This window comes from Amblyomma mixtum, chromosome 2 (assembly GCF_055824585.1).
Source record: "Amblyomma mixtum isolate Tamu chromosome 2, ASM5582458v1, whole genome shotgun sequence".
In the NCBI taxonomy this organism is placed as follows: Eukaryota; Metazoa; Arthropoda; class Arachnida; order Ixodida; family Ixodidae; genus Amblyomma; species Amblyomma mixtum.
The window spans coordinates 92,278,707-92,305,708 of NC_143013.1; the positions used below are offsets into that span (position 1 = coordinate 92,278,707).

Here is a 27,002-nt window from a genome sequence, read left to right on the forward strand (position 1 = left end):
CTACCTTTCCCTCTCTCTCTCTCTCTCTTCTTCAGATTCATAGATTCTTCGGAGACCTCATTCTACTTCTAGGTCACGTGAATAAGGATGAAAGATCTTTGAATATTGGAATATTGTAGGGCACTGTTATAGAAATATTGAAGGTGATGCTTCATTCTTTGGATGCGTTGCAAAATATCTCTTTTACAGTTTTTCCATCGCTTGCATCGAGCAGTTAATAGTGCCATTAAAACCCAATAGACAACGTTTTTGACGACTGCAAGAACGTTAACAAAAGTAATGCAAGCAAGCATGCTGACAGGAAAATCAGCGGTTATATTGATTGTTATAGGAAAATCTTATAATTTATATGAAGAAATTGCGTTCATAAACTCTTTCCTGTCAAAAGATGCTTTCGTCTACAATAATTTAGTATGAAGGTCACGTGACCGGCCCGTCAGAATCTTGCAAAATCTTGTAAGGCCTAGAAAAATCTTGTGCCCCAGGTTGGCCATACACTTGCCACCCAGGGTAGATTGGTGGTCACCTGGGCTAACCTAATCCAGCTGATTATTCGCTCACAACGCAGACATCGACGCGGTCAGATTTTTTGCATAAAGCGAGCCTTAACACTATCGCTTTAAAATAATAAAGAACCTAGTCGTGTTATGCGAATCTTTTTGCCTTATTTTATGTTCTTGCCTGTTTATTGCAAGACCGCCCCTCCTTCTGCGCCACTGCCAGCAATTCATACTGCCAACTCGCCAATAGCCTTGCCCTCAAGGGACACACTTGCGAATTACAAAGGGCCGTTCGAATTACCACGGAAATGAATCGTCATATTAAGCTGCCGCCGGCCTGTTTCCAAGCAACCATGGCCAAGACGACTGAATATAGGGCATGCACATAAACCTCATTTGTGTCATCTTCCCCTCGGGTGCCTATTTTTTAGCACTTAAGAGTTTTCAACCCGAGAGAGCAAAAATTATGAATTGAAAGTGCGTTTAAGAGATGACAAAAAGTCATTACTACGAAAGCATTGCATTACTCACAATTCTTCACATTAGTTCGTGTGCATAAAAAAATAAAGTGACGTTCATTTGTGGACACAAAAAATTACCAGAATCACTGTCAAGCCTTTGGCGTAGAGCCGCAATCAAAGGGAATGTTGATACTGCGACGACGCCAATGACAATGAATGGCAGTGGATAGTTCCAAACCTAGAAAGAAAAGACAACAGAGTTAGTTTTGTGTCCTTTCGAATTGCAAGGAGATGGATGTTTTCATCTAATTTGTGGTTTCACATCCCGAGGCTATCAGCCTGCTTTTAGCCGACGTGCCGACTCGAAAGCGGATCTCATGGGGTTATTTAAAGGGACAATGAGGAGAGCTCTATTATTATTTTTTTAAATTAAAATCCAATAGTTCGGCATTCATGGCTTTGTTACCACTTGGCCGGCAGCGAAAGACGCATTTATTTCTAAGAAATTTGGATTCAAAGTTGAGAAAGTTTTTCCCGCGCTCTTACTCAAACTTGGGATTCTCTTATGACGACACAGGACTAAGTGACGCGAACATTACGTGAACATATCGCAACGCAGACTCCGTGATTTCTAGCGGCCAGCAGTGCGGCCCAGCTGCAGCCGAAAAGAAAGCTACCGCTGGCCGCACGTTGAATGCATCTATCGGCTATTGCAGCCGTCGCTACCGTCGCTTTTGTTACACAAGTCTGGTAACAAAAACTCGCCCTTAAATTATCGACCCATTTCCTTAACAAGCATTCCTTGTAAAATCATGGAGCATGTAATTTATTCTCAAGTCATGAACTTTCTCGATTCTAACAATTTCTTTCATTCATCACAACATGGGTTCCGTAAAAACCTTTCCTGTGAGACACAACTGGCTACATTTGTTCATGACTTACATGCTAACCTTGATTGCAACCAACAGATTGATGCTATTTTTTAGATTACACAAAAGCTTTTGACAAAGTACCACACCAGAGATTACTACTTAAGCTCTCTTACCTAAATATTCACCCTATCATTCTAAACTGGATTAAGGAATTTTTAACAAATCGAACCCAATTTGTCATAGTTAATAACGAATTTTCTGATTACATTCCAGTAACCTCAGGCGTCCCCCAAGGATCAGTGCTCGGACCGTTATTATTCTTAATATACATTAATGACTTGCCCCTTCACGTATCATGTCACATTCGTATGTTCGCAGATGATTGCGTCATTTATCGTAATATTAATAACTTTTCGACCAAGAAGCCCTCCAGACTGACCTAACTAACGTTCAGAAATGGAGCGACCTGTGGATGATGACACTTAACCCTCAGAAATGCAAGATTGTATCCTTCACCCGTCGCACTAAACCATTTATTTTTTCGTACAATATAGCTCAAATCCCAATAGAAGCAGTTAACTCATTTAAGTACTTAGGAGTCACGCTATCTTATGATTTATCTTGGCGCACACATATTTCTAATGTAATATTGTCACGAATATTACACAGCACACAGAGACACAAGAACTGCTCCAGTCTGCCGAGCGGTCACCAGCAAGAAGACGAACCACTTCTTCTTCCTCGTCACAAGCGAGATGGCGAAGCACTTCTTCTTCGTCCACTTCTGAGCTGTATCATTGCTCCCTCCCCTGCAGCATCGCCTCGATGCGGGCCGCTTTCACAGAGGGGAAAATGGGTTAGACACGGAAAGTGAGACACAGCTATCACGACACACAACCGGCGGCACTCAGCGTCAAGTACAATCAGCAGGACGGTCGTGGTACGGCTTCATACGAACGACGTGCACAACATCCGGATGCGGTGGTCTGCGCGAAGGGCGGCCTGGGGTTGCCGGTGAAACTTCGTACGTCACGTCGCTAATGCGGCGGAGAACTCGGTAAGGTCCGAAGTATCGGCGCAGTAATTTTTCGGACAACCCACGGCGACGAACTGGTGTCGAAACCCACACGTGGTCGCCTGGTTCGTACGTAACAAATCGCCGTCCGAGATTGTAGCGGTCAGCGTCGGCGTGCTGTTGACGGTGTATTCGCTGCCTGGCCAGTTGACGTGCTTCTTCAGCCCGCTGAACGAAAGTGGCGACGTCAAGATCTGGCTCTAGGTCACACTGAGGGTCGACGGGCAACATGGCATCCAAAGAAGTAACAACTGGACGACCGAAGACAAGCTGGAAGGGCGTGAGCCGCGTTGTCTCTTGCAGGGCCGTATTGTAAGCGAACGTTACGTATGGGAGAATTTGGTCCCATGTTTTATGCTCCACATCCACATACATGGAGAGCATGTCGGCCAGGGTTCTGTTAAGGCGCTCTACCAAACCATTTGTCTGTGGGTGGTACGCTGTTGTACGCCTATGGCTGGTGTGGGTCAGATCTAGGACTGCCTGAGTCAAGCGGGCTGTGAAAGCAGCTCCACGGTCAGTAATTATAACCGCAGGAGCGCCATGACGCAGCACGATGTTGTGTACAAAAAACGTAGCCACTTCGACAGCAGTTCCGTTTGCAAGCGCCGTTGTCTCAGCGTACCGCGTCAAATAATCCGTCGCGACAGCAATCCAACGTTTTCCAGTGGATGACTTCGGGAAAGGGCCGAGTAGGTCCATTCCCACTTGTTGGAAAGGCGTCTTCGGAGGCGCTATGGGATGAAGAAATCCTGCGGGTTTGAAGGGAGGAGACTTACGGCGCTGGCAGTCGCGACAGGTTTTGACGTATGTCCGCACTGATGGAAGTAATCTTGGCCAGTAGTACCTCTGCCGAATCCTCGCTAAGGTACGACTGACCCCCAGGTGGCCGGCAGATGGTTCGTCGTGGCAAGCGCTCAAGATATCAGGTCGCAACTCGGACGGGACTACGAGCAGAAATGTTGCAGTGTTGCTCTCAAAGTTGCGCTTGTAGAGGACGCCGTTCTGCAGAGTGAAGGATTTGAGTCCACGAAGAAAAACACGAGGAATGCGGGGACCGTCGCAGCCTTCCAGGTACGCGATGAGCGGCGCTAACTCTGGGTCTTCCCTTTGAAGCTGCGCCATATCGGTTGCGCTAACAGCACCAAGGAAAGAGAAGTCTTCAGTGATTTCCGGGGAAGCAAGGTCCACTGGCGCGCGTGATAAACAATCCGCATCTTGGTGCTTCCGCCCCGACTTGTACACGACCGTTACGTCGTACTCCTGCAAACGGAGGCTCCACCTCGCCAACCGCCCAGATGGATCTTTGAGGCTGGCCAGCCAGCATAACGAGTGGTGATCACTGACAACGCGAAATGGTCTTCCGTATAGGTATGGGCGGAACTTACTGATGGCCCAGACTACCGCAAGACATTCTTTCTCAGTCGTTGAATAGTTGCATTCCGAGCGCGAAAGTGTACGGCTTGCGTATGCGATGACTCGTTCGGCGCCATCCTGCCACTGTACCAGGACCGCCCTAAGGCCTACGTTGCTAGCATCAGTGTGTATGTCAGTTGCTGCGGCGTCATCGAAATGGGCGAGTATCGGTGGACGTTGCAGGCGGTGGCGGAGCTCCACGAAAGCATCCTCTTGGTCGCTTCCCCACAAGAAGGGTGTGTCGTCTCTGGTCAGCGCTGTTAAGGGTTCAGCTATTTTGGAAAAATCTTGGACGAATCTTCGATAGTAAGAGCACAGTCCCAAAAAACGTCGAAGGGTCTTTTTGTCAGTGGGACGCGGGAAACTGGAGACAGCAGCGGTCTTGTCGGTCTTGCCCTCCAGACTGACCTAACTAACGTTCAGAAATGGAGCTACCTGTGGATGATGACACTTAACCCTCAGAAATGCAAGATTGTATCCTTCACCCGTCGCACTAAACCATTTATTTTTTCGTACAATATAGCTCAAATCCCAATAGAAGCAGTTAACTCATTTAAGTACTTAGGAGTCACGCTATCTTATGATTTATCTTGGCGCACACATATTTCTAATGTAATATCATCCGCGAATAAAACACTAGGCTTTTTGAAACGCCACTTACGTCACGCTCCCCAACAAGTTAAACTCCTGGCTTACCAATCGCTAATCAGACCGAAACTAGAATATGCATCCCCCCTATGGAATCCACATCAAATATACCTCATAAATGCCCTCGAATCCGTCCAGAACCGTGCCACTAGATTCATCCACAATACCTATTCATACCAAGTCAGCGTGTCGTCTTTAAAAGCAGAATCCGCCTTATCAACCCTTGTTATTCGTCGCCGCATTGCCAGCCTAAACCTGTTTCATAAGTTCTTTTACAGCACTCACGGTTACGCAGGCTATATCACATCACCAGCTCGCATATCGCATCGCACTGGTCACATTCTTCAAGTTGCCCGGCCTCGGACCCATACGACCACGTTCGCTGCCTCCTTCTTCCCACGAGCAGCATTAGATTGGAACGGCCTTTCCCACAGCATCGCCGCTATCACCTGCCCATCCAACTTTTCCAAAGCACTAACAGATCATATTGTATGTTGAACCCACATGGCAACCATTGTACCTATTTTTCTGTATAATCCACCCCTTATGTAATACCCCTACGGGGGTCTTTAAGGTAATAAACTGAACTGAGCTTCGTTTACGTTTGCACCGCCGTCAACGAAGTTCTCGCAAATAGACACCTTTAGCATACCGTGTCCCTTGTTACCGTTAGCGGAATATCGCGAGCCCACCTACCGCCGGTGAGCAGGCGCTTATTGGTCCCGATGCTGCAAGCGCACGCGTAGCTGCCGGGTACGTGGCGCCATCTGACGACGTCAAGGATATTTGTACATGCATTTGCTGCGCCTGAGTGATTCGTGGCTTCTCGTGACCTAGTGTTGCTAGAACTATTCATTCTAGCAACACTGTTTTGTCCTATGACGTCATCACGCTTGTACTTGCGAGTTTGGCCTGTGGCGGCGATACCTGTATTTTGGTTCTTGCTCTTTTCTACGTCACAAGAGCTTTGTTGTCAGTATGAGTGGCGTTTTTGTAATCAGGAGCTGGTGTTCTGTCGATACAAGCCAACTTCAATTTCTCCTCAGTGTCCCTTTAACGCTTGCTGACATCGCACATCACACGAACACTTTTGCATCTCACCCGCATCGAAATGAGAGAATTGTTATCGGGATGCAATACGGCTTCCTTGGGCACCGCAAGCAAGTAGTATGACATGTAGTATGAGGGCATCAACTCTCTAGACAGAAAGTAGTAAAAAGGGTGTAACTTGTCCTCTAGCACAGAGCCTTTTATAATAGAGAGTGCGCTAGAGAGCAGCTTACTCCATTTTTATGCCCATATAACTGCACAACTGTTTAAAGGGTACATGGTTTTTATATGGTCGTTTTCAAGGCTTACGCGGGTGGAGGTATTAAAGAATTCTGTGCCTCCTTGCCTAACGAAAAACGGCCAAAACAGTGGGAAATGTAGTTCGAAAACACTCTCTTTCGCTATGCGTTTAACTCCATTCGACATTGCCATAATTTGAAGACTGCTTCCTTCTGGCGTTTTCCACCTGAGCTATTCGTGACCGAATTTCATTACTTGATGACTGAAACGTAGACAGCAGTGAGACTTGGAGTATTTCATTGTTTCACAGCGGAACAAAGACGAGGGCACAACAAAAAGGACGCTGCTGACTCGCAATGAAACAGAATTGTTTTCAAGTGCAAAATATATAGTCAGCAAAACCGACCTACAGAAATGATGCCACAAAAACAAACGCTAACATAATATCACCAGAAATAGACTGGAACCACCCTCTCCAGACCAGGAACTTCATCTCTGCTTCTATAACAGCGACACAAATAGTTGTTTTCGTGTCGGGCATATATCACCAGCCTCCATTATTTTGCGAAAAAATTTATCTCTCCGTGAAGACAGAACAAGAGCTTTTTGAAAAAGCATCGTGCACCTACGGGTGACGCATCGTAGGGCAATACAGGAAAAAGTGGTTGTTTTCATGGAGTTCTTGTGCTCACACCACTCACCATTACAAGAGCTGTTAGCTGCAACACTTTGCAGGTTCTTTGCCCGTAGAGGTTAACCTCATATCTGGTTTGGTTGGGATTATTCGGGTTTAACGCCCCAAAGCAACTCAGGCTATGAGGGACGCCGTAGTGGAGGTCTCCGGAAATTTCGACCATCTAGGGTTCTTTAACGTGCACTGACATCGCACAGCACACGGGCCTCAAGAATTTCGCCTCCATCGAAATTCAGCCGCCGCGGCCGGGGTCGAACCCGCGTCTTTCGGGCCAGCAGCCGAGCGCCGTAACCACTGAGCCACCGCGGCGGGGCTGAACCTCATATCTGCCGCGATTCAAAGATGTGTTAATGGCAATCGTGAAGTTTTTTTTTTTTTTCTGACGTGTAGGGTAAAGCACAAGTCCGCATTCGTGCCTTGCAGATCCTGTGCACTGCATGCGATCAGCTTGTCATTCAAAATTTTTTTACGCAAATTCGCCGCTGTGTTAAAGTTCGATTGAATGAGAACGTCCTTTAAACGGCGTTTTATCTCATCTTTCTACAAATTGTGCCACATGTAGTCAGGGTTGCAAACCAATTTTTTCTTGAAACTGTTATACTTCAGTACGTAGAGATAAAATCACCGTTGAAATAATAGATCTCTATGAGATATGAAAAGGAGACGCATGCTCGAGCCAGCCATTTGTATTCCTGTTAGCAGCAGATATTTTGTGTTTTAATCGGACATAGGGTTCCTTCGTGTTTTGCGTGATATGATTTTATGTTTTCCTCTTTCGTAAGGATTTTGTTACATTCTTGTTCGATCGTAGCCTGTAAATATTATGCACGGCAACAGTATGCAGTTTCGCTGCTAGTAAGTGCCCGTCTCATGCACATAATTTTTCGTGAATGCCCATATTTCGTGCGCTGTTTAGCGAAAAGCAGCGCATCATGTCCTGAATGATCGCAACAATTATAGCGGGTCCTCATTTTGAGAAAGTCTTCTTGCACGTAACATTGCTGATTTTATCCTCCTGTTGGGCCGAATTATTTTTCATGGACGTTTTACTGTAACTGCTAAGCAGGCCGTTCGGGCTAAAGTCTTTCTAAGTCTTTTTCATGTGTGGCTATTTTCAAGCTTTCTGGATTCGACATAGCCCAATGTCAACGAAGAATGCACTCTTGTGCGCTTTTTTAAGCCAAGACACTGGGGCTGTTGCCCTAAACTTCGTCTGCTAAGAAATAAATCAAGGCGCCTCTCAATGTTAAAACAACAGATGCGACACTTCCTGCGGGCGCCCTATGTTCTTCCTGACTGAAAGAATGGTTTCTAGATAATAGAACAATGTCGAAGCCCTCGTAAGCGTCCCTGGCAAGCACAGTATATCGCTTATAGAGCATGGTTATTTACATCATAAGGACCCCAGCCACAGGGTAGTCCATGAACTAAGCGCTTCGAACGCGCATTTTATATCTTATTGTACTTCCACTAACTCTTGCATGTCTTTATCAACCTTTGCTGTATGACGCGAGCGAGTGATAAAGAAATATGACTATGGTTATGATCACTAGGGTTTACGCAAGGCGAAAGAACCGTACCAAGCAGCGTGCTGTTCCTCGTGCGCACAGTGCCCCTGCAGAGAACGCTAACGTGATCATTCGAAGCAGCCGCCACTATATCAATCAAGTCTCCGCGGTGGCTGAAAGGTTATGGCGCTCGGCTGCTGACCGGAAAGACGCGGGCTCGATCCCGTACGCGGCGGTCCAATTTCGATGGAGGTGAAATTCTGGCAACGCGTGTACCGTACGATGTCAGTGCACGTGAAAAAAATCTAGGTGGTCCAAATTTCGCGAGCTATCCACTACGGCGTCTATAATAGCTTGAGCCGCTCTGGGACGTTAAACCCCCATAAGCCAAACCGTATCAATGAGAGGGCACTTCAAGGTTGTTGCTCACTGTACAGCATAGGTACGCAGTTGTGGTGGCGCTGCAGTATTTTCGTTAAAGCCACTTGCTAGTCTCTGTAGGCAATCTCAGCTTACTTCGCCAAAAACTAGCAATGTGTCGACAGAAACCACAGTGCCGCATCCTAAGATGCTTGAAACTATTACGTCTCAACGCATTCCCGCATGACAGTTTGGTCGAAAGTGATCAACAACTTGACAATATGCCCACCGCAAGCGGTTTTCTTGGTTTCTCGGTGTGCCCAGTCAGCACCACACAGTGGTTAGCCAAGACCACCGCAACTTGTCGGTAGAGGAAATTCGACGTATCTCTACCGCACCGCTCCCATTTCAAGCTGAACGTCGCGTAGCAGAATGACCTCAAAACTGCAACTAGTGGTGTGTATAAACCTCATGGGCGTACCATTTTGCACACAGCGCTCCTTCAGAACGGCATCAGAAAGCGAAGAATTGGCTCATTCGTTCTACAGTGATTCTTCGGGGCGTTTCCGTGTGTTCGCGAGCTGTGCGTTTCACCACTTCAAACAAAGAAGTTCAATGCTTTCCTCCTGGTAATCTCATTTATAGTTAAGGTCTTCATGATGTTTTTGTCATTTATTACCTGTTCTTGCGAGCGTGCACTGGTTCTTTCTTTGAACTAGTTCAATAAAGATCACTTTTTGTTATCATTTCTTCAGATAAAAGGCAATAGCGTAAAGTGTGTGATTGACTTTGTTTTTATTCTTAAAAGTTATAGTATTTCGCCGAACAAAAAAAATAAAGCTCTTCAACATAATATAAAAAGCTTGTTTTCTTGGTATATGCTACTTACGTCAATAAGGCAGCCTCCCAAGTAACTTCCTGCCATGTTTCCTGCGCCGAAAAGAAACTCGAGGAAGCCCTGAAAATAACCGCGGAAGCTGGCGTTATTGGTTTCCATGGCCAAAAAAAGTCAAATAAATTGATGTCCACGTCACTACTAAACCTACAGCACACTTTTGTAATGTAACTTTATTGACTGAGGAACTACGCTCATCGTTACAGGTGTCAGAGGTGTCGAAAATGGGAAAAGCAAATGTTTCCGATCACAATTACCAATGTGAGATGCGCCTTAAATGGGCAGCCAAACGCAAGGAGACACCATAAAAGGCCTCCACTGTGTGTGCCATCCATCCGAGGCTTGAGGCTCGAATGCAAATTAACTATGCATCTTTGTCGGCTGCCTGCTTAACAGCACTAGGAAGCTTGAGTACAAAGTGTATGTTTGCTTTCCAGTGGTATTAATGCTTACTTCGTGTACATGGATCAGAACACTGACTAAATCCATATATTGGCTTTTGATCTGTTGGAAGAGAACCATGCGTCATGATGATATAGAACATAAATTCAGGATGAAATGATGTCCCAATTCAAGAAAGAACCACATTATATCGATTTCTGTTTAACGAAAAAAGTAATTCGTTCTAGGGCTCAGCTGCAAAGAATTAGCCGCAGAAGCAGTAATCGCTAGCGTAATAACAAGAGCTTGTTCATAAGAGCAGCTAAATAGCAGCAGTAGGAAAGCAATTCTAAAAGAGATCTTGCTTATTACCGTCTTTTAAAAAGCTAAAAACAAACAAAACGTTAGTGGTAGGAAAACATAATCGCAAGTGCGCAGGTATTCGATTAATGCAATTTAAAAAGTTGAACATAACAAAGTCGTTAACTGAGAATGAAAAAAAAAGACAAACTGGTGGAATCAGGATATAAGTGCGTGTTGAAAAGAATTAGGCTACACTGAATGACGCAGACAGGAGCACAAGTGCAATCGGCGATATCGGAATAAAATCAGATATTAATTACTTCAAATTTAGGGATCTGCCTGTTCCTGTTCCGAAGGAAATGAAAAGTGAAATAGCTGTGGACAAAGATGACATGAAAGTGCAGCGGATATTTCCCAAAGACTTAAGAACAGTTGTGCAAGCAAATCAAGCTTTTTATGGTCGTAGTCCTGACGTACATGGAAACAACGAGGAGAGGGACGCCGCGCTTAGCACTTTATAGCTAGCATAGCAAAATCGTTAACCCGCACAAACAACGCGCTGCCTGGCAACGAGAAAAACTGCCGACGCGATACATGACACGTATGGGGACTCTGGGGCAGAAACTTTGAGCCTGACCAATAACCTTGAAACAAAGAGAGAACGCTGCAGTGAACTGTGGGAGGTAAAATGACAGCTGTAGCGTTAACGAGCAGGTAGACAGCCGTGTGGGCAAGGAGGCAAGTGGTGATTCGTGATATCCTAGGTAAAATGAAGAATGAAAAATGGACATGGTCAGAGCATGCAACGCGACGAGGAGCTAACCAGTCGTCTCTGAGGGCAACGGAGTGGTTTGCAAGAGGGCTGAACAGTAGAGCAGAAAGAGGCCAGGAGGTGGTGTAGAATGAGCTGGGCGGATGAGATTAGGAATTTTGAAAGAGCAAATTAGCCTCACGTGCGAAAATCATGGCTATTTTCACGCGAATGGGATAGGCGTTTTTCGTTGAATAGACGTATTGCAGAAAGCGATGATGATGAGAATGAAATAGAACGAGATGAGGTCTACCATGATGGCTGACGCGAATATGATGGACCTGACAGACGACGACAGCAAAGGAAATTCTCAAATGTTGCAGTAAAGCATTTGCAATATTGTTTATTTGTAAGGAATATCGGTCGTGTAGCCAAAAACTTAGGTTACCGCTTCGAGCAGAAAGGTGGCGTAGATGCGATCTAAAGCAACATGCATTCAGTTACGTTCTCATACGTTGCAGGAAATTGCGCCCTAACCATTGTCATGAATTTTGCAGGGCGCAGTTGCAATCAAAGCCGCTTTCCACAACTAGTAATATACTAGGATCACAGGAAAAATAATAACGAGGAATTCATCTAATGCGTTCGGCAGGCTGTATGTCAACTTATGCGCCAATTGAGAGTAAAACGTTTGCGTAACTGCGCAAATACAACTTGGAAAAAGCGGCAGCAGCTGACACCGCAGCGCAAACAGTTTATTTATAAACATACGTGGAACGCACACGCCCATACTTAATTAAACCGAAGTTTCTCATTACGAATATCCATATAGTAATGGTCAAAAGAAAACGAATCCTAATTCAGCTTTCTTAGAGCAAGATGTTGCAAAAATGATTGCAGAGACAAAAATGCTCACAATAATAATGCCGCTGTTCTCATGAAATTTCGCTGTGATGACCGTAAACATGCCGACTAGGTACATGTTGTTGGCTAATCCTCCGACAAGCACGCACGCTAGAGACGAGGCCAGAAGAACGCCGCCATCTTGTATCCAGTAGAGGCAGCTGGGTAAAAAAAAAATGTTTTGTTGTATACGGGGTGCTGCTACGCATGCTTGAATTCGGCCTTTTACGGAGGCTATAGATAATTCGCAGTTATTCGCGTGCATTTTTGAAATGTGTTCTCATGCTGGAGTTACAACTTTCGACAGTGTTTACAAATAGATCGCGGTAGCGAAAGCAGCTCGGATAAGCACGCTGCAGTTTAATGCTGAACTGAGGTGGGTTTTAATAAGGTTGTTCCTTTGGCAAACGGCTGTGACAAGCAGATAAAACAGAAATGAATCGTAAAGGCCCACGTCGGGCAGCCTACTCACTAACGGTCACTTTAAACGGCTTACATGCAGAGCCATACATTTCCAGCCTGAGCACGCGAGCGGCTTAGCAGAGCTGTTCAGAGCGCCAGTGCGTCCCATGCATGAGTGCATCGAAGTGAAATGGCACACGGCGAGAAGCACAAGCTCTAAGCGCCTTCTACCTGCGCCACTTTGATTCAGTGCCTGGCCGTGTCGGATGCATCGACCATACGAAGAGCACAGCCATACCTCTCACGTGTTCAAGCTGAGAGTGAACGGCCCTGCACATCAAACATCTTTGTTATGCACAGAAAAACATGCTAGTTTCTAGAAAAAGCTGGCCGACTTCCACCGCTAAGAGAACGAGCCAGGTCAAAGCATGGCTCATTGTTCTTCCTGTTAGCTGCCAAATACAATAAACAATTGCTTTGGCACAGTTCTTAGCAAGGCTTCATTTTTGCCAAATATTACCGACCTCACGATTCATGCGATGTGTCACGCGGACAAAAAGTTAAACTACGATATTTAGTGAGGGCTAAGCGCAAAATTAAAGCGTATTTTGATTTTGGAGTTGCTTTATTAAGTACTTCGAATTGCGTTTGGTTCCTTACCCAAAAACAATCATGAAGAAAAAGAAGGCACCTTGACCGATGAGGTAGCAGGTCGTAGGCGGCTGTGTTTTTATCTGAATGAGAAATAGAAAAATGAGAAGGGTTGTCATAGAATAATTTGTTTAGAAACACGGCTATGGAGGAGAAAAGTGGGACTTCGCTTATCCTTACCAGTCGCTCCGCAGCAATGGAGCCGATCAACATCCCAAACTTGTAATTAGAAAACACGAAGCCATACTTCGATGCCGACAGACCTCGCGAACTTGCCTGGAAGAAAAAAAAATCACACTTGAGTCCGCGCACGAAAGATGTTAGTTTCCACTCCACGCTAACCCCTTGACAGCGTTTTCATTCAGCAGCCTATCGTTATATTGTTTTAATGCAGGTCATATCCCTTTTGTGCACTTCCTGTTGTCGTATACGGAAATAAAACAGGACGAAACTGTTGTCACTGTTAAAGAAATTTGGAATGGTTGAAGTTGAGCATACGAGTCCCGTGGCGTAGTCACGCACCATATTCTTCACATCAAGAAATACTGGGGGTGCGGCGGAAGCGCGGCAGACTTGTACAAAGCGCCACGTGTCAACTCCTGGCCACAATTGAAGCCTTCCCGCCTTGACATTCAGCCCTAGTTTTGCCCGGCTCGACATCCACTTCGAATACCAGGTGCAATATTTAAAAAAAAAAAACGGCCCTGCAGGCACAACAGCTATGAACTGGCAATGCCCAGGCCAGCTATGGAACGGAAATTGCATTCCAATTTTGTTTAGTGAATGCATTTGGAATATTTTTGTAGCGGAAACTGTGTATGGCAGATGTGCCTAAATCACGTCGCCGTCATAGGCGTGGATGGCATTGCTCGTGCCCCCCAGCAGCCATTTTTCTTTCTCTGCCTCTCAGTCAGCGTCTCGTCAGTTTCCCTCGCTACGCATGTCACGTCGGACGCCCGGCTCATACGGAGAGCATGCCTCAAGCGGGCGTTGCCACGTGTGAGGCATGCAAAGCCTACACCCCAACCTCCACACTCACACCCCTGCCATCCGACCCTCCCGCACTCCTACCCACGTTTACTAAATACCGCGACTAACTTGAGAATTCAGCGCTACCTGAGCTAGTGGTGAAATTTTCATTGCTACAAGGGTGAACCACCAGTGACCTTTAGAGCGATGCTCTTAGAAGCGTTTCTCGAGCGCATCTTCAGCGTGAGACGGCAAAAGGGGCTGTTTTTCCGCAAACTATCCAGGGGGGCTACGGCACAGTGCGTAATCGCCGGATGTTTCACCCCCGGGCGGTAAGTGTTCGGAGAGCGGAAAAACAGCGAGGACAGAAAGTGCAAACGTGGGGTAACATTAGTCAAACGTGCGTGGCAACACAGTTGAGGAGTAGCAGGTGCTGCTCCCCGTGGCAGCTGGCGTGTCACCAAAGCCAAGCGTGGTTTCACGTCAGAGCACGCGACAGCTGCGTTGGTTTTGCTGATGTGCAGCAGGATAAAGAAGCTCTCGCCCACCGCCACGCTGGAAACCATGAAGATAAAGGTTGCGTATGCACGCGAACTGCGCAAGAGACAGCAACAGGAGCCGGCCTTTGTCATGCCTTCGTCATCAGCGGCCCACTTTAGCGGCTTCACCAGCACAGCTTCCAGTTTAACAAGGCTCGCAATAGCATAGTTAATATGACGTTCTGCTGCTGAGTCTATTGTCATGGGTTCAAATTCCGGCCGTGGTGATATTATTTCCGCAAAAGTGAAATATAAAATCGCCAATTTACTCCGCAGGTTAAGGGGTCCCAGGTGGCAGATATTAATCCACAGCCCTCCACTAATGCGTCTCCTATAACGCGGGTGGAGCTTTGCATTAAAGACCACTCAGCACGATACCACTTCTCTACTGTGCGCCGAGTTCCCAAAGTTGGCATCTATAATAATTTTTGGGAATGGGCGGTGGCTGAACAGAAACCCGCAAAGGCATCGCTCACTTTTCTTACGCTTGCTGAGACTTAAAAATAATATGGAAGTAGCGCTTTTGTCGTCACGCATTCCTAAAACTCAAGGATGCCCTCACAGAAAATCGACCTCAGATGAAGTTCGATGATTTCCAGCCACAAGGCGATAATTCTGCTGCCCGTTTATCTCGTCTCGTGCATTTTTAAACCTAAAGGTTTGGTTTGGTTTATTGGGGTTTAACGTCCCAAAGCAACTAAGGCTATGAGAGACGCCGTAGTGAAGGGCTCCGGAAATTTCGACCACCTGGGGTTCTTTAACGTGCACTGATATCGCACAGCACACGGGCCTCTAGAATTTCGACTTCAAGAAATTCAGCCGCCGCGGCAGGGATCGAACCCGCGTCTTTCGGGTCAGCAGCCGAGCGCCGTAACCGCTGAGCCACCGCGGCGGGGTTTTTTAAAGCTAAAGCTTTACTAGTTAGCGTAGCGGAGCCCATTTCGCTGTGTCTGCACAAATGACCTGGCACAGAAAGAGCGGAGCTCAGTAAGTAACCACGTGATGCACCACGTGACTCGCAGCAGCTGCAGCCGCGCGCTTCGCCGTCGCCGCGGCCGCTGCATGCTGCCTATCCAGTGTCTCTCTGTGGAAGAAACAACAAGCGTTGGCATTCACAACGTTGTAGCAGAAACAAAGCACTGAAGCTATAGGCCGTCGGCGTTCATTCATCTGCGTAGGCTTTGGCTTTATAGAATCTGATTATTTTGAAGAAACGAAGGTCTATCACTAGCTGTGTCTGACAGCCAGCCTAGCATAGGTCTGCATGTCTAGTCAGGCCTAACCACAGCTAAACCGACGCTTAACCTGGAGATACCAAAGCTTTCGCTTGCGTAACCAGGGTTAGCTCAGCTAAGCCGTAGCCATTTTTTTCCATCCTTTGACGAAGCATAACACCACCAAATTTTCCCAGCCAAGATGCTGGTGCAGCTGCATTCTTTGCATCGTGTAATCGCTTTAGCAAAGGGGAAGCCAATGGGTAGGTCGAGGTCACAGATGGTAAACCACTGTTCGGTGATTACTTCGCATACATGAATGCTAACAAAGTGGCAGCCAGTCCACAAACAGGAATAGCATGTCAAATGGGCTAGAGGAGATTCGAAAAGTGTGAAAGATTGCCAGTACCGATAGCAGAGATATATAACTGCATCCATCAAAGCGGAAGAAGCAGTGTATTAATGGCCAGCTGGTGGTACTGTATTTACTTCACAGTCGTGCAACAGTCCATAGAATCGTGAAACACGCGGATGACCGGAGGGAAGACAAGCAAATCCCAAAATTGTTCTCTAACATTGCACAGGCAATTTGAATGTTGACTGCGAGACAACAACTGCAAGTCTATCTTGGAAAAAACGGTAGAAGTTTTGTCAAATATGGACACCAGCTAACCCTTGCTACAGTTTACGCAATAAATACAGAATAATGAGGGAAAAATTCAGGGGGCACTTTGGCTCTCTAAAGTGCTGCAAGGCGAAAGCGTTTCCTGGCCACTGTTTGTTTTTATTTACTTTTTATGTTTCATATTTTATTTATTTTTTGCTCCTTTCCTTAATTTTATTCTTTTTTATTTTTATTTTCACATCTTATTCTTATTTTCTTTTTATTTTTGTTTATTTTCTTATTTTTATTTTCTTATTTTCCTTTTCTTGGCTTTACTCCTTTTATTTTATTTATGAAGCCCATGCATTCACTAGTTGCGCCTTTATTCATGCTGGAACCTTGAGCCTTTTAAGCAGTGACGCCGAAAGGCGGACGAATCTGCCGACGCGGCTGTCGACATGGCTGCCGACGCGTCTGTCGACACTCCTGCCGACGCGTCTGTCGACACGGCTGCCGACGCGTCTGTCGACACTTCTGCCGACGCGTCTGTCGGCACTTCTGCCGACGCGTCTGTCGACACTCCTGCCGACGCGTCTGCTAACGACAGTATGAGGCATTAAAGACTTTCGCTTTAATACAAGCTTAATGCCGTCGTCGTACTTAGTTTAAGAAAAGATACTTGCACAGCTTTATTTTTTTTTATTTATTTCATATCCTCAGGGCCCCAAGATCGTTAAGAGGGGGTATTTATAAAGCAGAAAGAGACAGAAAAATACAACTTGCAGATTTGTTAACAAGTAACAAAGGTCCTATTACAAAAGGTGGTCGATGAGTGCCGACTTAAAGGATGATGCATCCGCAACTGAGGCAAGAGTGGGCTTAATTAAGTTCCACCCACTGCAAGTTTTTGGCAGAGATGAGTTAAACAGAAACTTGGTACGGGAGCAGGGAATGGCGGCCTTAAAGCGGTGGTCAGTGCCAGATGATACGTACGAAATCTGGACAAGAAGTGCGCCTTTTAATGATAACTACAGCCTAGCTAGTGTTCCGTCAAGCCGTTCGCGCGGGCGACCGACCTTGGAAATACCTTCACCGCTGCCCCGCTCGGAGCGGCTCCCTCAGAGGCCCTTTTCGCTGCCACCGCGCAGCTACTCAACAACCTAAACCAGCTCTTCGGACCGTTAGGGCTACGATTCTGAGCGTCGGAAGCGGTCTGTGCTTGTAGTCGTTCGTACATTCAGGTACAGCGACAGTGATGTTTTTTTAGCTCCGGGGCGGAAAGTGACTGGTCTGTGTGTTGGGGATGGCGACGTGTGCACTGGCCTCGCGCCACGGATACCAAAAGTTGATATCGCGACCGCTACGCCCAAGTATACAATACTTGCGCCATGGCTGGTCGTCACCGCGTCGCTCTGGTCGTAGCGTTCAGTTTAATGTTTTGTATGGGCTTACTACCCTTGGTTATGCCGCGTGATGCCTCAGGTGACATCTCCGCCCTGGTTTTATTCTTCCTCCATTACTGTCCACCTGACCATCGGAAATGTTTCACTGCACTTTGTTACAGTAGTGTATACTGTAGTTAGTGTACAGATTATCATATCCTCCGTAATAAAAATTTCGCACAGTATCACGCAGCCTCCTTGCTCAAAGGCTCCAAGCATGCAGGAGGTTCATGAATAGCTTCAGCGAGGACAGAGGTCAGGAATATTGGCATCCTAAGCAAGTAATGAACATTCCTATATTCGTCATCAACACCTAGGTGGCTGAAAAAGTAATTTTCAGAGGCTATGCCTAAAACCTCGCTTATAAATGAAAAACAATCCATCTGCGCCCCGTACCAATTTTTTGAAGGATTTAGTAAATATTCGTTGCTCCTGACAAAAGGCTTCTTTGGGTGGGCATAAAGTATTTATGCCGTTTTGACGGATAAGTTCCGTTCTCATTACGGAATCCGCTAAAGGAGAATGGATTTTAGGCCTACCTGGGCACCTTTTCGGTCGGTTTGCGTTTAGTGTGTATGCCTCTGACGGAGCCGCACATTACGTAATGCAAGGCCATCATGTTAATATTCTTCAATGCGCGCCCAGAAGTTAGCGCACATGTTAGCAAGCGTAGCGACTGATCAGATGACTCCACATGCCCTTGCGCTTCGCAGTACGTCACAGATTGTTCAGAATTATTTTGTTTTTGTTGCATGAGAATCGCCGGATACTTACTGATTTTCAAAATAGTTTTGGAGGCCAATACGTGTGCAGCTTACAAATTAGTTGGTAGGTGCCCCTAGCCATTAGGTGCCATTCTTTCTTTAGAAAACGCTGAGTACCACCAGTATAGCGTATGGAAAGGATCGATGCTCGTAAACCAACTTGGGCTCGCCAGTAAAAAGCTTCAGAAAAGCCTGCATGGTGACCTAAATAATATTTGTCGTCCGGACTCGGGACGCTCTTCAGACGTGAACTCAAGTTTACCTGAAGAGCAGAGGGTTAAAAATGATTCTTTGGATTGACGTACAGTCGTCCACGAACTGTTATAAAGCGCTCGGACGGCGCGACAGCTTTTATAGGCATTGGGAGTGAAAACGACCCATCGCACTGTGCTGGCACGATTAAGTCTTGCTTAGAGCCCTTCGTCACTCGTAAATTAACCACGTGTACTTCTCGGTGCACCGTTTGAGCGCATTAGACATGTTTGTGGGTGAATGTGCACCTGGTTCTTCCGGTGACGCTTTCGAACACGTTACGACATTCGAATTTGCGTCTTCGATAATGAACGCCCACACGCTGCGGCGACATTATATTCAGAAATGATTGACAGCAGAAGCTTCTATTGTAACTAGAGTGGTGTGTGTGTGTGTGTGGAGGTATGGGGCCGGAAATGCCCTGTTTTCACTCGCAAGCGCTGTTTTGAAATTCGTAATATTGCGCTGCTTTACTGGACAACAATTTGTGCTACTATATAATGGCGGAACTCGTTGCAAAGCGACGAACATGGTTAGCACGAGGACATTTAGAATGCAATGAACCATCCCCGCTCAGCTTCTTCATATTAATACGTGGTGGATGAGATGGTCTGATGAAGAGTTGCCCCCGGAGCTTCAGGGCCAGCGGTCGGTCGCCCAGGGCCGAACGTCAAGGTTTATAGACTCGCCGTGCAGCTTGGGCGGGGGTGCTGTCTTGGTTCTAGTTGTCATCGGGTCATAACGGGTCTGGTCCTGGTCGCCGTGTCTTATGTTCGGTGCCGGGGACGGGGCGGGGGAGGGGGGGAAAGCGGCTGGTCATTTCTGGTCAAGTAAAGCTGGGGAGAGCCGGGCGACGGAGTCATGTTCCCTAGGCCGACGACCAAGGCGAGTAGAAGGCGGTGGTGCTCCAGGGAGCAGGATGATGATGTACCCCTCACCTCACACCAAATGATACGTGGTGGCAAGCCAAGGAACCGAACGACATGATGACCGATGAAATATGATTTTAATGGCTGCTGGCCTAGCGCGAGCGCTCCGTGTCGCGCTACAGCCCGCTTCTTCGTCATCTGCATCGTAATAATATATTCAGTCCGTTCTTGCTTTATTTTTGTAAATATGAAAAATGAGCGTACGGGGATTTTAGAATGGACATATAGAGATAGCTGCGAATGAAGTGACAACGACATCAAGAAAACTGTATATAAGCTGCGGTTCAGGAAGCTGTACAGAAAGCAAAATAACAACGCATGAGGAATGTGTAAAATCAATTACTCTTAGAAGTGCATTTGTTTTTCATTATTCTATAGCCTCAACTACTGTAGTGGCATAACAGTGACAGTATAAGTTAATAAATTAAGTAATAACAAGAGCGGAAACATTATACAGGTCCTCCACTGTGCGGCGATTACAGTCTCGTACAGACGCTACGCGTCCAATAAAGCCAATAGAACAGCGTACAATGAAGTACAAAACACCTAGCCTTCCCTCCATCCCGCGGCTTCACTCTCAGTGATGACGTTATTCCACTTAGCGGGAAGCCACTGCTACGTCACGGAGATTGAATACACGGACACGCAGTCCCGTTGCCGGTTGCTTCCTCAATAAATCAGACGACAACGGGAACCACGTCATTCCACTACCGCTAAGTTTCTGTTGTTTTTTTTATTCTTGTAAACATTTCTGTCGTAATTAATTTCAGTCTGTCTTCTAAAAGTTTTGACAACATAAAGCATTGTGCTCAATCACTGGGCTGGCAGCGTGAGCACATCCCATCTGATCTTAACAAAATTTGTTTTCACTTGCCTGAACACGTGCGCGTAAATTCGAATAAATTCAGGAGGAGGACACGCTGTTGATTACAGTTAATATCGTTTACAGAACTTTCGATGGTATGGTTCAAAAGCAAAATGGAGGCTATTAAGAACATTGCCACAAGAAATTTTCAGAGTGTACGGAAAAGAAATATTTAAAAAAATCTATTTCATATCCTGAATTCCATGGCGGGAAGGTAAAAAAAGCTGCCTTATGATCAGTTGGACGTACTAAAGCCCCTACTACATAGGGGCAGCTGGAGACAATATTCAAGCGTCACATAAATGTTCATTGTAATTCCAGATGACATAGTGCAACAATATACGCAGAGCATATTATCTGCAAAATGCAACGAATAAAACTATTTCCAAAAGAAAAAAAAAGATATGTACTCTTTCATTTGTGTTAAAAATAATAGCACATCTTAATATGCATATAACAACGAAACAAAGAAACAGATACATACATTTTGTCAGTAAAAAAAATTAAGTATTTAGCACATTAGTGTTTTTAATGTTCGCACGCATTGTGAGTCTGCAGTCTTGGAATTAGGTTATAGAACGTCTGCATTCCGTTATTAGTTCTTGATGTTGAAATCTCACATTTTTTGGTTTGGTTTGTGGGTTATGGGGGTTTAACGCCCCAAAGCGGCTCAGGCTATGAGAGACGCTGTAGTGAAGGTCTCCGAAAAAATTCGACCACCTGGGGCTCTTTAACGTGTACTGATATCCTACAGTACACGGGTATCTTGAATATCGCCTCCATCGAAATTCGACCGTCGTCGATTATGATATGGTTGGTAGTTATGGCCTATACCAGCTACGCTTGTAAGGAAGTTATTTCGGATTTTGTCTTTGATTAGGGCTTTACATAAGCAAAATTCATAACTGTGTTGGTCAAATGTTTAGGGGAATCCCCCAAGGTGGAGTAGATTTGTAATAAGAGAGTAATTACACATTGGCATCCACCCAAGCGCAGCCATCAGGCTACAAAGGAAAGCTATACAGCTTTCTCAGAAACTTCGTAGTTAAAGAAAAATTCGTCCTGGTCCGGGGTTTGAACCCGGGACCACCGCTTCACCGGAGTAGTCGCTCTACCAATTGAGCTAACCGGGACGGCAAGCTTATGGTAGGGCGAGAGCTAATTGATCAATAACTCTAAGTGAGAACTGTGTTGGTCAAATGTTTAGGGGAATCCCCCAAGGTAGAGTAGATTTGTAATAACGGAGTAATTACTCATTGGCATCCACCCAAGCGCAGCCATAAGCTACAAAGGAAAGCTATCAATTCGCTCTCGCCCTACCATAAGTTTGCTGTCCAGGTTAGCTGAATAGGTAGAACGACTGCTCCGGTGAAGCGGTGGTCCCGGGTTCGAACCCCGGACCAGGACGAATTTTTCTTTAACAACGAAGTTTCTGAGAAAGCTGTATAGCTTTCGGTTGTAGCCGTATGGCGGCGCTTGGGTGGATGCCGATGAGTAATTAATCCCTTATTACAAATCTACTCCACCTTCGGGGATTCCCCTAAAAATTTGACCAACACAGTTCCCACTTCGAGTTATTGATCAATTCGCTCTCGCCCTACCATAAGCTTGCCGTCCTTGTTAGCTCAGTTGGTAGAGCGACTGCTCCGGTGAAGCGGTGCTCCCGGATTCGAACCCCGGACCAGGACGAATTTTTCTTTTACTGCGAAGTTTCCGAGAAAGCTGTATAGCTTGCATTTGTAGCCGTATGGCTGCGCTTGGGTGGATGCCGATGAGTAATTGCTCTCTTATTAAAAATTCATAACTGCATTTTATGGTCACTAAGTTAGCTCTTTCTGGAGTGCGCCAATTGAACATTTTATTGTTTGGTTCCTGAAAAAGGCGAGAATTTTCTTCTAAAATGTGCGTACTTTTATTAGATTATGTGGTGGGCTGCTGCCCGCTACAAGAAAGCACTAGCGTAAAGTGCATAAGCAAAGTCAGTTGTAAAGCTAAATTTTAATATTTCACGAAAATACATCGCGGTAACAATAATGGAGATATGGAGTGTGAGCCAGTTAAGCGGTTCCCCATCTGAACGGAAAATCCTACATTGTATTCTCAAATACCTTACTTATAATGTTATGAAATTACTTCAAATATCTATTCAAGTACTATTTAAAACGAAACACTGTCCTTGATTAATATGTTTGCGTTTAGGTGAAGACATTATGGCTTTCTTTTCTTTCCCGTTTGCAGTCAGATGATTCCTGTATGACTAATCAGCTAACCATGACCAAAATGATTTCCACAGCGAAAAAGAACCTCGTTATCATTATTTTCACTAATAAAGCTCATGTCATACAGGTGGATAGTAAAATTTACAGAATTATCTATATGTAATATGCCATTTATGAAAACATATAGAAGATAAAGCCCCAGAATACTGCCCTTTTATGCCCCGAGTGATGTCGTTGTAGTCAATTTTGATAAGTGATTTAGAAATAAGTATCTCTGGCAGTTTTAGAAACAAAAATGCATCGTAATTTTAAGTTTTTTAGAAGTAAGTTTTGATTTAAAGCATCAAAGCATCATAGGGGACAAAAAATTATGAGACGGTGTTATTTTTTTGAAAATTCTCGAGGATAATTTTGAGTCATTAGGGAAATCTCGTTCGAGCATGTTTTTCTGAAACCAAACTGCGAGGTAGATATTACGTTATGTTTATCGATATGACACAAAGCATGAGTGAACAATGCATTCGGAAACCTTCGAGAAAACGAGCAGTATTTATACGGGTCTGTACTTGCCTAAGTTGATTCTATTTCTCCTCTTGCAAATTGTATTGGCTTTAGAAATCGGCAACTCGCGAGGGCAGACATCAGGTATTAAGGAAAAAGATGAAGACATATTTTAAATGACAAGCAATGATATCCGCTGATTCCTTCATTTCTCCCTCGAACCGCAATTTCAACATCAATAATAATTGCATCGTTACATGATCACGTGGTACCGATATGCCCCATCTGTTACAGGAGGTCGGATCACGACTGAATGCAGGGACTTCCTGTTTATGAAGTTGTCTCGCAAAGTACCCAGCTCGTACTACCTAAATTTAACAATACGATGTCTAAATGCTCCAGGCAGTATTTCTCCGCAGTAAAAGTAATTATAAGGGAAGAAGGAAAATGAGAACGGTAACAATCAAATAATTTCGCTTCGAAAGGCCCGTATAATTAAATTTTAACAAACATGAGCCTACAGGTAATTGACACGTTACAGTATTATAGTATTTCATGCCAGTATGGATTGAACGCTGTCATCAAATCACAGAAAATGGAGTGGTGAATTCGTTATAGATTTGCTTCTTTTCGTTGCACAACCCTTATTGAGCTAATTAGGATGGAGCCGTTATAAAAGAGTCAGAGTTTCTGGTTAACAAACTATGCGTCATTTTTATTGATGCCTATAAAAAAATGGCGCGTTTAGTTTGCTTTTATTTCTGCATGAAGTGTTAGGGGAGAGTTTTTACTCAAACCGTGGATCAAATGCAAAAGGCGTCATAATGATGACTCACATTACTAGCGTTGCGACTGTGCGAAATTAAGCGACATGCAAACATTAAGTTGCTTGACTAGGTTACAAATGCCACCAAATTATCACTCAGCCGACATGCCTATGGTGGGTATAACTTTAGTGTGGAGCTTAAAAGGCCGAACCCAACGCAACCGACTGGTGTCAGACTTGACGGAAACATAATTCCTTGTTCTTCTCACCACTTCCTGGCAAAAACTGCATTCACCAAAGATTTGTGCTTAAGGGCTCCCTCTTCCCGACACCTCTTTATGCATCTCTACCGTTTTACCCATAAACAGCATATGTCCCATTTTTATGAAACATTATCGTGACCAAACATTTAGTTATTTAAAGCAAATCTCTTCAACAGTTCTATAAGGAACGACTTACCAGTCCAGGAAAAAATGGCTGTATAAGCGAAAAGCCCGCGGACATCCAGAACTCCGTGTGAATCAGAGGAACGAGCCACATGTAGGTCTTGATGATTTTCAGCACATAGTCTATACTTGACGCATTTGTTGCTTGTTTCTTGGCCTCGGTTTTCGTTACTGTGTATACCTCGCCATCACCAAAGACACCGTTATGCTTGTCCTCAGCGTCAGGCAATCGGGTATCAAATTCGACGACGTAAACATCACCTTTGGCCTGCACTTTAAAGTCTGAACACGACTTCTCACTCATAGCTTACTGCTTGCTCATGCGTATCCTCAAAAAAAGATTGAAAAGAGTCTGCGGCGTGCTCTTTGGCTCTTTAAAGGAGTGGAAAGCTGGCATAGGAACACTTAACTACAGCAGTCAGATGCACACTTCAATGCTTTTCGAAGTACGGTTGCATACACGATGTGAGCAGTATGAGCTCATCTTGAGCACAAGCTAATGTCACAGAACGTCGCCTCCAATTCTCGGTAAAGCGCTGAACATGTCGCTCATTCTATGCGTCACTTCCTCACTGGATCTGAGAGCGAAGCGCGACCGGATGGATGAATGGAGCTTTCCGCTGTTTTGTAGACGATTATTCCTTTTTGGCGGGGCATTTATCACCGTGTGTACTCTGCCACAAGAACGATCCTCTCCCCGCCGACCTGCAGACACAAATTCAGAATAAACAGCTTTGCGTAGGCGGCCTGGAAACACCTGGCTATGGTATATTTCTGAGTTCCGCTTTAAGCATTTCACGACATCCGTCTCTCGAAACCCTCAGTGTCTGATCCCTGGAACGGAAGCGTTTTTATCAGATCCGTTCGAACGAAGAGCCACGTAAGAGGAACACCGAAACTGCCGAGAGAGTAAATGCCGAGATCTGTAAAGCACTACAGGCGAACTGGACGGCATGACTATTTTACCCAACGTATATCTGATTTCTGTGAATTTGTTTTTTAAAGACACGTGGAAACAGTTGTTGCACGCCCTCCAGTGAACTCTATATCTTAGAACGCTGTTACTTCGCAATCACTCTCGTCTCCTCTGGTAAGATGTAAAAATTGCGAGTGTAGATCGAAGCCAAACTCATTAAAAGTTCAATGTAATGAAATCTAAGTGCTTCGTGAACAACATGGCATCAAAGAAGCTGTCCTAAATATCCTGCGCCGGAAAGCTAGCTAGACAAACGGCGGTATTCTCAGACTTAAGGGCAGCTAGCCAAACTTATCAAGCCTGCTTAGGAAGAACAATCTTCAGCCAGCTTCCTGTGAAATTGCACACCCACCCCACTTAGCCAGGCTCGAAGACCGCTCCACAATATTTCAAGGGAATCTAGCGGACAATAGAATTATAGGGAATGAAAAGGTAGATCCAGCTGCCTACAGAGATCTGAAGCTTTGAGACATAACAAAGTTTTTCTTTGCATCATTTTAAGCGTTCTCAAAGACGAAAAATCACCTTTATGAAGCAATAAATTCGGTCTAAACGTATGATTTTATCATTATGCCTTTAGTAATTGTGCCGGCTCACCAAAAACTAGACTTCTGCGTAAAGTTCTCCGGGATCTGAAATCTGTCTACTGTTCTCTGGGACTAAAACTCCGCAATCAGAAAGCGCTTAGCTCAGGCGAACACTCCTCATTGTGACAACTGTGGTTAATTTAAACAGTTCAGCACATTGTAGGAATGCCCAGGTATGAATATGAGCGAGAATATTACGAGCACACAATAGCGACCCTCACAGAACGGCCACAATCGAGGAACTGCGTTTTAGGTCTCTGAGTCTCACTTCCTAGCAGCGCCATGCACCGATCATTATATTCGGTCATTCGGAGGACATTGGACAAATCTACAAACATTAAAACCTACTTGTATTCTTCTTTGTGCTGTAATCGCTGAGGACCGAACTTTTCTTCTGTCGAACTGCTAGAAATCGAACTCCCACGCTACCTTTAAAGCCTTTTTACATTCCACTTTCTTGTATATTCATCAAGACTCAAACAACTGAAATTTTTTCTTTTAATTTTTCTGGGATGATTTTTCTACATCCTTGCCCACGGACGGAGGAGAAGCATTGCCGCTGACGAGTTGCGACTGTGAAAGCGGGTGGTATGATCTAGTCCGTCAATCACTTTGTAACTCCCTGTGCCCTCTATCCACTGTTCACTGCCGCAATCCTTTTCCCTTTCCCGAAACCACTCTCTAACACGTCGTAACATGTCAGCGATTTTCGGACGGCTGAAATTTCGGTTCTTCAATAAATTTATAGGCGACTGGTGGTGGAGAAAATATGTGTGTAATCATAGGCAGAGATTTCTATGATTCTCACAGAGAGAATCA

At 45.2% G+C, this 27,002-nt stretch overlaps 1 protein-coding gene across 1 annotated transcript in view; it reads right to left on the reverse strand.

Annotated features, from left to right (window-relative positions):
• Positions 1 to 25,183, reverse strand: part of LOC149360176 (MFS-type transporter SLC18B1-like) — a 35,117-nt gene extending 9,934 nt beyond the window's left edge. The window contains exons 1-6 of the mRNA XM_089569206.1: positions 24,634 to 25,183; positions 13,291 to 13,386; positions 13,120 to 13,193; positions 12,071 to 12,218; positions 9,714 to 9,782; positions 1,100 to 1,199 (exon numbers count right to left, since the gene is read on the reverse strand). Coding sequence (XP_089425332.1) covers positions 1,100 to 1,199; positions 9,714 to 9,782; positions 12,071 to 12,218; positions 13,120 to 13,193; positions 13,291 to 13,386; positions 24,634 to 24,924 — 778 coding nt within the window. The 5' untranslated portion in view covers positions 24,925 to 25,183. The remainder of the gene's footprint in view (positions 1 to 1,099; positions 1,200 to 9,713; positions 9,783 to 12,070; positions 12,219 to 13,119; positions 13,194 to 13,290; positions 13,387 to 24,633) is intronic.
• Positions 25,184 to 27,002: the final 1,819 nt, after the last annotated feature.